Here is an 11600-nt window from a genome sequence, read left to right as displayed (position 1 = left end):
TATAGTAATGCTGTACTACTCTGGGGAAGTGATCAGGATTTTTTTTTTACACATTATAATTATAGAAGTGAATTGCATTGGTATAAGTAACCATTTTTAGTGCATGAAACTGATTCATTCAGTGTGTTTTGTTTTGGTTAGCTGTGGTTGACCACAGCTAATCGCATAGTACAGATGGGCTGTGATTGGCCCTGCCTGTACCATGTGATCACTGTGAGCAATCACAGCTAGCAACACAATTGTACACAATGAATGGCATGAAAGGAAGCCATCCATTGTTTACAATTGTCATGTGATCTGCTGTGATTGCTCACAGCAATCACATGGTATGGGAAGAGGGCAGGTACACTGAGATGGCTTCTGGCAGGATGTCAAATGATGTCCACCCGAAACGATGAAAGTCCCACCCGGCCGTCATTTTGCAATAGGCAACCTCCCTTCCCCCATGTTACAGTGTTTGGGACTGGTGATTGGCCATCCAAGCCTGAATATTGGATCCTGGGAGTAAAGGGGAAGCTCACATGCTGCCCCATACCTGGAAGTACTGAGGCCTCCAGCAGATGTATAGAGCTGCGGGAGAATACAGGAAGGGGGAATATCATTGGTTTGGAATGGGGATGCCCTATCAAGAAAACCTATCACTTTAAGCCATTCTCATTGGTAACTTGCTATGCTTTGCTCGGTCACTTGATGAAGGTGATGAGGTACTCGGGGTAGGCCTGGACATCATTAAATATGACAAACTCGGTGGGATTCGTAGCGTCATCGGCTACGCTGTCATACAGGTCGGTGGGGTTCGCGTTATTCTTGGATGGAGGGACAATTAGATCTTCTTCTTCTCCCTTACAGAAGATGCCGGTGAGGACCCGGGCCAGGTACATGTGTTTGTAGCCGCTGGATTGGTCAGGTGTGGAGTATTTGTCGTCTGAGGAATAAATAGCTTCAACAGCAAAGTAAATCCCTCTTCCGATCCTTGCATCTGTAAAAGAAAAAAGAATTGTTACATCTGGTGAGAGTATTATCTATGAACATCGAGCCGTCATCAGAAATTCCCTCCACTACCTTTAGGGCTCATTTACACTTCAAATTTAACACACATTAAAGTGCCTATAGCTTCAACATGTGTTTTTGATGCTTCTGTGATACCTTTTTTGAAGCTTTATTGAAGCTTGGAAAATGCCCTATTTTTTTAAGGAGCTCAGTAGTACCCTCAACTCAGTAATACGGTACCCCCAGCTCATTATTACCCCCATTCACCTTACCACTGCCCAGAAAATCCCCAGCTCATTAATACCTTTAGAGAAAAGAGAAAGTGGCCCAGGGGACTTCATATGAGGTGAATACATGTGGCTGAATTAGGAAACACAGTAGGATTGAATAAAAAAATAACTTTATTGTAGTAAATGGACATCATGCGTTGAGACACATGCCATGCCAGATTAATAATAGTTATAAACAATGCATAACATAAATATCATAGTTAATAAGAAGTTACATAATATATACATAATAATGGCACAGTACATCTTGATCTCCAACATAACCATAAATACATAATATAATGAATAAGTATATTGCATCTTGAACTGACGCGTTTCGCGAGCTGTACGCTCGCTTCTTCAGAATAAATGCACATAAATGAGTCTAGAAAAAGAAGCACATATATTGGAGTGACAGCAAAAAAAAAATATATGAAATAAAAAAGTTGTGAAAATAATCTGTAAATGTGAGGGACTCTGGTAGAGTGCCAAATACTCACAAGCCAGTGTGGCTGGACTCAGGATGGGCCATTGTGAGGCGGCGGCGGGGGATGCCTGACCTGGGAGCTGAAGGGTCCAGCTGGACCATGCCGACCTGTGGGTCCATGGTGGCTAGATGGTAAGTGTGTATGGTGAGAGAGTAAACCTTCCATATCTAACATACAAAATGTAGGTAAAATAGTGTAATTATGTACACATATGGATAAAATGATATCACACATATACAGTGTGACGAACGCCCATTTGCTGGGACGTGCGTCACAGGTTACTGGAGGAGTGTGGAGGCCAGCCTCCTGTCCACGGACTATGGCCCTGGCTTTTAGGGGAGCGCGGCTCTGGTTGGGGGTGTATGCTGGGGGACCCTTGGAGTACTGTTACTTTGAATTCAAGTCCCTGTCACCCCAAGTGACACAGACTTTGGGCCTAAGCTGCATATTACAGCAGAGGACTTCTCCACACATTGAGAGACTAAAGAGATGCTAATGATGTCTACTGTGGGGATGTGTATTGAAATTTATAGTAAGGTGTTTTGAAAGCGAAGACGTGCTGTCTGAGAGCCTATGTCTTCTGCTTTCATCTGTTTAGAGGTGGGGTGTGTTCACACTTCTAGGAATGTGTATTCGGCTATGTTTTGGGCTTGTTGTTTGTTGAATTAATTATGATAATGTTGCAATCTCATTCACCTATTGTCTCTTTCCAGAAGGCCAAGGTATGTTAATTACGTTCTGTATACAATACATTTGCATGATGTAATCAAGCTCCTAAAACTGGATATATATTGGAAGTGAGTTGGTGAATAAAGTGTCATTTATTTTACCCTTCATCAAGCTTCGGTTGACGTTTGGGGGGGAATTGAGGGGCCAGGTCACTGCATCACGTGAGAGTCTGGGGACCTAAGACAGAAATACTTGGTCCAAGTATTGGGGATCTGTTACATACAGGTATATAGGTATGTAGGATATAGGAAAGGCAAGTGAAAAGGACATGTGAAAGATGAAGATAACAGTGAGAAATGGGAGAAGTGATTCGGGTGGAAGTCACCCACATGCAGTGTTGGTAGTAACTTCGTTTAAGTAAACGGCGTTACTTAACGCAGTTACTTTTGAGGGTAACGAGTAATCTATCAGATTACTCATCCTGTCCCTGTAACGCCGCTGCCGCTACTTTCGGCTGCGTTACCGCAATTACATCTACTGCCACTAGATGGCAGTAGATGTAATTGTATTCAGGGGTCGGCAAGGTGTCTGCACACGGACACTGGTGTCTGTGAGCGGTCCTTGCTGTGTCCGCCGCGCCGAAACTAGTGACTCACTCTGCCCGTCTGCTGAAATCGGATCGCTCGGGGGCGGAGCCTCAGGCCTCCCTTGGGTTGTCCGCTCCCGCCTCCTGTTCGGCTCTAGCTCTTGGCAGTGGAGTGGTGGTGGAGACTGGAGAGAGACCTGCGTGGCTGCACAGTGATTTCTCTGTGACTGACTGTCCATCGCGGGAGAAGAACAGAGGAGGATTGTAACGGAAGGTAAGGTTGTGGTGGGCTCACTGGACTGGAGGCCTGGGAACCCTGCTTGGCCTGCTTTAAGGGGGAATGTCACCCTGACCTGCTGTAAGGGGGATCTAGGGGGGACCTGGGATGGCTGACCTGTCTGCTCTTGCCTGCTCTAACAAAGGGGTATTTATAAATATGGGGGACCCTCACCCTGTCCTAAGCCTGCTCTAATTGGGGATCTAGGGGGTTGCCTGCTCTAAAGGGGTATTTACAAATATGGGGGACCCCCTAGATCCCCCTTTAGAGCAGGCCTAGGCCAGGGTGAGGGTCCCCCATATTTATAAATACCCCTTTAGAGCCCCCTAGATCCCCCTTTAGAGCAGGCCTAGGCCAGAGTGAGGGTCCCCCGTATTTACAAATACCCCTTTATAACCCCCTAGATCCCCCTTTAGAGCAGGCCTAGGCCAGGGTGAGGGTCCCCGATATTTATAAATATCCCTTTAGAGCAGGCAATGGCAGGCAGGTCAGCCATCCCAGGTACCCCCTAGATCCCCCTTTAGAGCAGGCCTAGGCCAGGGTGAGGGTCCCCCATATTTATAAATACCCCTTTAGAGCCCCCTAGATCCCCCCTTTAGAGCAGGCCTAGGCCAGGGTGAGGGTCCCCCATATTTATAAATACCCCTTTAGAGCAGGCAATGGCAGGCAGGTCAGCCATCCCAGGTCCCCCCTAGATCCCCCTTTAGAGCAGGCCAGGGTGAGGGTCCCCCATATTTATACATCCGCCTTTAGAGCAGGCAAGGGAGTCCTATGGGGGACCTGCCTGCACTAAAGGGGGATCTATGGGGGATGGTTGACCTGCCTGCCCTTGTCTGTTCTAAAAGGGGATCTATGGGGGACCTGCCTGCCCTTGCCTGCTCTAAAGGGTGATGTATAATTATGGGGCACCCTCGCCCTGGCCTGCTCTAAAGGGGGATCTATGGGGGACCTGCCTCCCTTGCCTGCTCTAAAGGGGGATGCATAAATATGGGGGACCCTCACCCTGGTCAGGCCTGATCTAAAGGGGGATCTATGGGGCACCTACCTGCATTACAGCGGGATCTATGGGGACCTGCCTGCTCTAAAGGGGGATCTACGGGAGACCTGCTCTGGCCTGCACTAAATGGGGATCTATGGGGGACCTGCCCTGGCCTGCACTAAAGGGGATCTACGGGAGACCTGCCCTGGCCTGCACTGAATGGGGATCTATGGGGGACCTTACTTTTGCCAGACTGGCAAAATATATATAAAACAACCAGTGGCAGTTACTTACAAAACGATATAGTCCAGGAGACTCCACCACCACCACAGGGCACTGGGCAGCAGGAAGTCCACTACCACCAGTCCACCAATGGTCCAACGCACACAGCCAGCCCAGAAGAGGAGAGAGGCACAGACAGGCAGGCCTGAGGCCTGCAGGAGGACGGAGGCAGAGGGACCCGGACAACAGTGTGCCTGCCAGGCCAGAGGCCACACCACCACCAGCAAGCCCAGCACAGCAAGTACCAAAAAAAAAAAAAAAACCTCAGTCAGTCACAGACAGTCAGGATTCAGGTCTCAGACCCCCACCAGCCACCACCCACCGGCCACCACACCACCACCAGCAGCGTGCCACACCACCAGTGTGCCACACCGCCACCACCACCAGTGTTCCACACCGCCACCACCACCAGTGTTCCACACTGCCACCACCAGTGTGCCACACTGCCACCACTCGTGTGCCACACCACCAACAGCCAGCCACTCCAGGCCGCAGGTACCAAAAAACAAAACAAAATACAGTTACTCACAGTCAGGAGGACTCAGGACTCAGACCCCCACAGTGTGCCACACCGCCACCACTATTAAAGATCTCATAGAACGTAATTGCATTATAGAATATTAAAAAAAGTCAGTTACTTTGCTGAGTAACTAATTACTTTTCCAATGTGGTAACTGAGTCAGTAACTCAATTACTTTTTGGGAAAAGTAATTTGTAACTGTAACTAATTACTTTTTTAAAGTAAGATGACCAACACTGCCCACATGTGCCCACTATGGTCTGTTTTCACCCTGGCTGTTACCCTATTTCATATCATTTTATTTATCCCATACTTGGTTTTCAATTCTTTTTCAATTTGATTCTGTAACAGACTAACAGTGTACTTGTTTGAACTGTCCAGTGTGACCCCTTCACACTGGTTACTTTATTTCCCGGCTATTTTGATGGGCCAGGCTGGTTTGGGCGGTGCGTGGTTTCTGTCCTGGGAGCTGTGATGTATCAAGAGGGAGGTTCTTCCTCCCTTGCTGTCCCTGCCCTTCCTACATGTAGGGGCCACCCAAAAATCAGCGTCATGCCGCACCTCCAGCACCGACGCTTTCCCGGGCGTCGCCACGCTGCTGCGTGCCAGTACTTCTACGGACGGCTGGGGGTGGGTCGCGGTCTGCGTCCTTCTCCCCCATGTGGGTCACAGATACCTACCTCCGGTGTCTGTTTGACTCATTTACCGCCCCCAGCATGACGTTAGGGTTCTATGGACGCTGCCTACTTGGGACACCCATGGACTTATCACTATCTGGGACACAGTTTTCTTTCTTCTCCACTTCATTATACTGTACTTATTCATTATATTATGTATTTATGGTTATGTTTGAGATCAAGATGTACTGTGTCATTATTATGTATATATTATGTAACTTCTTATTAACTATGATATTTATGTTATGCATTGTATATAACTATCATTATTATTAACTATTATTAGTCTGACATGGCATGTGTCTCAACGCATGATGTCCATTTACTACAATAAAGTTATTTTTTTATTCAATCCTACTGTGTTTCCTAATTCAGCCACATGTATTCACCTCATATGAAGTCCCCTGGGCCACTTTCTCTTTTCTCTATGTATACATTGGGATGGAGGTGTTTTACTGATGATACCAGACCATAACCCCCCTCTTTTTTTCTCATTAGTACCTTTGTTCAGCAGATCCCTGGCATCAATAGTATCTCCAGCTTCTCTGATCCCCTTCTTAGTAGTAACCCCAGCTCTGCTGATCCTACTTTCTCTCTCCGCTATATTGCTCCTATGCTGCTCACCACATGTGACATCTTTTTGTTTCTCCTATTCTGGTCCCCCAGCTCTGCCGCTCAGTCCTCTCTCTCCGGTCCCCACTCACCTCCCACAATATTACTCCCTTGCTGCTCACCATGTGTGACATCTGCTAGTTTCTCCTACTCTGGTCCCCCAGCTCTGCTGATCCTCTGCCGCTCAGTCCTCTTTCTCTGGTCCCCTCTCACTTTCTGCTATATTATTCCAATGCTGCTCACCATGTGTGCCATCTGCTAGTTGCTCCAGTCCAGACCCTGCTCACCTTTCTGCTGCTCCACACTGCACACCAGATGTGATGTCTGCATCAGACACTCCCATCTGGTGTGCAGTGTGGAGCAGCAGAAAGGTGAGCAGGGTCTGCACTGGAGCAACTAGCAGATGGCACACATGGTGAGCAGCATTGGAATAATATAGCAGAAAGTGAGAGGGGACCAGAGAGAGAGGACTTTCCGGTTTGCTTGCTGGTTTCCCAGTGCATCCTGGAAAAGGGGAGCTAAGGCTGGCCATACACGGTTCGACTCTTGGCTGGTTTTGCAGGATCTGGCCAAGAATCGAACAGTTAATGCGCAGGCTGAATGTACCAAGTTGATCGATCTACTAACTTGGGTACAACCAGCCTGCTGGTTTCTCTTACGATTATTATAGCAGCCGCTAGTTAAAATCACTGTCGTCTCCCAGTGAGGACCTTAAGCAATCCCCTCCAGTCATCTCTCAATACATGAGTGCATGTTAGATAAAGAGAAGAGACTACTTCCCTCCAATTAGATTCCCTGCTAACTGTGTGGCTTTCGGAGGAGCAGGACTTGGACAATGAAGACTGGGAAGATCTCTGGGACAGCCCATTTCATGCACTAATATCGACAAAGACCGGCTGATCCAATTTAAAATGGTGCAGTTTTACACCACAGCGACTACATCATATATACCCTAATTCCTCTTCTTGCTGTTGGAGATGCTCTAGTGACCCTGCTGGATTTGCCCGTATCTTTTGGAAGTGCCCTCAGATTAGTAGCTACTGGTGGGAAGTGAGCCAGTTTATATCTACCCTAACTACTATACAACCCCCTGTAAAATTTGGTGTGTCATGGACTTGCAATAGTGTTTTGCAGCTTACCTGTTCCTTCATGTCTGTATTAGAGGTCAGACTTCACTTCTGGTTCCTTTTTATCACCTCTCCTTCCTGTTCCTGCCCCACCAAGGTAATCACAGGAAGTCTATATTAACCAGTGCACTGCAGGTCTGCTTTGCTGTTCAACAGTGTTTGTTTCCTGTTTGCCGTGTGCTTGATCTACCTTTCTGTATACCGACTTTGGCTTGTCTCTGACTATTCCTGTTTTCCTGTTATCCTGAGCCTATCCCTTGGTTACCCTTGTCTGCCTGTTACCCTGACCTCGGCTTACCCATCACCATTCCGTGTGTCCTGAGTGGCTGCTTCCCCTCTCTCCCTACGGAGCGTGACCCGGGGGACCCCTGGGCCCAGCTGCAGCCAAGTCCATCCTCACCACTAGAGGCTCTGGTGAACACCTGCTGGGTCCTAGACTCCGTGCCATGGGGAATCTTGGGCTCACGTTCCGGTCCATCCGCAGCAGTCTGCTATCGGGTTTACTACCTTGCGCTGCACCCCTGCCTCCAACAGGGAGCAGTTGTCACCTGGCCACAGGTGACCTGACATGGTGTTTGCCTCCTGGGGTTAGTTGACTCTCCAGCCATTAGTAGGACAATGCATACTCTCTTGGGTCTCCTATTATTTTTTGCCAGAAAAGCGATAGTGCTCAAGTGGAAATCAGACACAGCCCCTAATCTGCCCTTCTGGAAGCGTCAATCAATAAGGTTGTACCCCAATACAAACATACTTATTTGTCACGGGGTTGCCCTAGGAAATTTGAGAAGGTCTGGCACTTGTGGACGGATTCGGAATGTACAACAGATGATCAGGAGCCCTCATAAGGTTTAGTTTATTATATGAACAAATGTATTCCTCTGCAGGGACTCACATTATATTTGTTCAGGTAGGATTCTAAACACGAGTTCATATTCTTCCGATACATTATCCTGATGGTTAAGAGGTAACAGGAATCTCCTTATAATTCATCAACTCTGATTTTATAAGAGAATGACAGAGCGAGGTGTATGGAAGGTGTGTTGTTTCTTTCCTCCTTTTTTTGGGTTCTATAATAGGAGGTGTTATAAGTAGTTCTATGTTTTATGTATTAGCCGGGGAATGCCCAAAGGCGATGTTTTGTACTTATACATCTTAATTTTTCAAAAAAAATACATGTTTTCCAAAAAAGATAAAGAGAAGAGGCCAAGCACTCCACATAGTATAAAACCTGATAAACTCTTTTATTAAAACAACCTTAATGCACTTACAAGTGTATTCAATAACAGCGCTGTCTGTAAAGCAATCCTGGATAACTGTAACACACTTCTGGGGACACTTGCAGGAACGTGACGACGTCACGGCACGTAGCTCTGTCTGACGCATTTCATCAGAAATTACGCCTTTTAGGGTTCTTGTATGGACTTGTTTGATATAAGTGATATTTTATGACTTTGTTGCACAAAGTCTGAATTTTTGGAATCACCATTATTTTGTTTGTTTAATTTTGTATGTGTTTGTGTATGGTGAAGGTTTGTGCTCATTTAAAGAAGAGCTTTACCCAAAAGGGGAAGCTCCACTTGTCTGCCTCCTCTCCCCTCCCCTCCACTTCTACATTTGGCACTTTTGGGGGGGAAGGGTGAGCGGGTACCTGTCAAAACCAAAACCACTCCCACTTCTGGCTCAGTTCGCTGCGGTGAAATTAAGCTGTAACTTCGACCCTCCCCCCTCCTTCCCCACACAGCTGGCCCATTTACAAAATGAAGCTAGGTCCGCGCATGTGCAGTAGGAAATGGGTTATGAAGCCACAAGGCTTCACTGTCGGTTTCCCTTAGCCAACATGGTGGCGCCAGCACCCGGGAGCTGATTCAAGAATAACACTGGATACCTGGACAAGTACGTATGTGCCCTAATAGTAAAACTCAGCAGTTACAATATTCGTAGCTGCTGACTTTTAATTCTTTTTTTGGGGGGGGGGACTCCTTTTTTAGGTAGCGCAGCATAGTTTATATATGAATATTGATGATATGTTAAATATCTCGTAATGTGCTATCAGCTTCTCATTTTATAATACAGATTGTTCCAGAAGCGCAGTTTCTTTTGAGTATTTTAAGTTTTGAATTCTTAGCTCCCCTTCACACCAGAGTCCTCAGATCCCCCCCCCCCCCCTTTTAAATCAGGGTCCTCAGCTCCCTACTTTACCATCACATTCCTAAGCCTGTCTGTCTGCACCATGGAAATGCATGGCACTATGCAAAAATATGGAAAGTAAGCGCGACACCGCACCCCTAAAGAGCCCAGAAGGCACCCCAGGGTGTCACGGTACCCTGGTTGAGAAACCTTGGGGTAGGGGACTACCCCAGTAAAGGTTCAAACCTATGCTTGACCCTTCTCCGTGTAGTCCACAAAGCGATCGCATTTAACATCTCTCATATTACTGCAGCCGGAGGTTTGTGTCAGTCAAACACCCAATTGAGTTCCTTGAACAGCTGAAATCCAGACCAAATCAATGGCTCATCTCTAAGGGGAAATGCTGCAATCAAATTTGCAACTTTGTATTCGACTCTATAAAGTAGCCCAGCTTACCATTCTTTCCAGCATAGTTTCTGTTGAATCCGTTCATATTCACATTGTCGATTGTTGTGGCATCTGTCCCGTGGAAAAGCAATCTCTCGCTTGCCATCTTGTTCTTATCTTCAATGCTGTTCTTCTTAATCTCATAGTTAAACCAGAGGTGTTTGTTTTGTATTCTCTCAATCTGTGAAAAAAGAATATACCGGCCACATCATTTAGAGAAAATGTAAAAAATACTCGTTAGGTGTTGCTCACATTATGTAATGGGACCAATGGTGGTTATTTACTAATACTGGAGTGTAAAATTTGATGAAGCTCTGCATACAAACCAATCAGCTTCCAGGTTTTATTGTCAAAGCTAAACTGAACAAGCTGAAGTTAGAAGCTGATTGGCTGCTATGCACAGCTGCACCAGATTTTGCATTTAGACTAAACTCTTGCACTTAAAGGGACTTTCATGGACCTTTACCCTCCATTCCCATTTCTCACGCTCCAAAACCTGTTAGAGTTATTTCAGCAATTAAATACAGAATTGCCATTGTTTATATTACATGACATCCCTCAAATATGGGGTGCAGTTCTGGGATCTGCCCAGTAAGAAGGATGGAGGAGATATGACAGGGGTACAAAAGTTGACAACTATTTAATAATAGAAATGTGAGGTCTCACTGATGATTAGGGATGATCGAACGGTTCGGGTCGACCATCGGTTCGGCCCAAACATTGGGTGTTCGAGGTTCGGCCGAATTTAGAACTTTTTGCCCAAAAAGTTCAGAATTCGGCAACCAGAACCGACCAAAATGCAATGGTTCAGGAAATGGGCTTTAAAAGCCTGTGATTGGACCAGAACCATTAGCAAGAGCCAATTGAGGGGGCAGAAGAATGCTAGGAATGTGATTGGAGTGACTAGGGGGTCCATAGTCCAATCATTAGTGAATACGCCCCCCAGTATATAAGATAGCCCTGCCAAATTCCTAGCATTGTTATACAGGGACATGGAAGAGAGTGGAAGCAGTTCTGCTAATTTTACTTTAAAAGTGTCATTTAGCAATTATTAATGTGAGGAAAGGGATATCTAGTGTAGTTAGAGTGCTCTTTTACACTTTAGTTAGCTTCAAAAATGTAGTTTCTGTAGGGAAAGTGTGAAGTGTCAGGGTGACCGTAATGTAGTGTAGGGTGAACTGACAGTGACTGCTATGGCAGGGTGACCAAACCCTTCCATATCAGGGTGACCGCTATAGAGAAAAGATTGTTTCTCTTGTGTCACTTACGCTGCAGGGATATGGCTTCGCCGCCGCCAGCATTTTTGGCTGCAGGCGTTGCTAGTGCTTTTTTGAGCACATGTTTGGAGTCAGACATGACATCTGAACATGTGTATAGGGTGTGTATATATACACACCCATGTATGTATATATACACCTAGACATATATAGGTGTGAAAGGAGCAAAAAAAACTACTTGCGCTAATGAAATAATTAACACCAATATATTTCTGCTCCTATCACACCTATATATGTCTAGGTGTGTATAAACATATAAGTATGTGTATATAT

General features: G+C 46.2%; 1 protein-coding gene across 1 annotated transcript in view; it reads right to left on the bottom strand.

The window, feature by feature from the left end:
• Positions 1 to 437: 437 nt before the first annotated feature.
• LOC309558760 (protein mono-ADP-ribosyltransferase PARP14-like) overlaps positions 438 to 11600 on the bottom strand; it is a gene marked incomplete at its 5' end in the record, with an annotated part of 87439 nt that continues 76276 nt past the window's right edge. Inside the window, 2 exons of the mRNA XM_082261808.1 lie at positions 438 to 979; positions 10060 to 10231. Of these exons, the coding sequence (XP_082117934.1) occupies positions 684 to 979; positions 10060 to 10231 (468 nt within the window). The 3' untranslated portion in view covers positions 438 to 683. The remainder of the gene's footprint in view (positions 980 to 10059; positions 10232 to 11600) is intronic.

This window comes from Pelophylax lessonae (assembly GCF_965119305.1).
Source record: "Pelophylax lessonae genome assembly, chromosome: 6".
NCBI lineage: Eukaryota > Metazoa > Chordata > Amphibia > Anura > Ranidae > Pelophylax > Pelophylax lessonae.
This window is presented reverse-complemented; position numbering and strand designations above follow the sequence as displayed.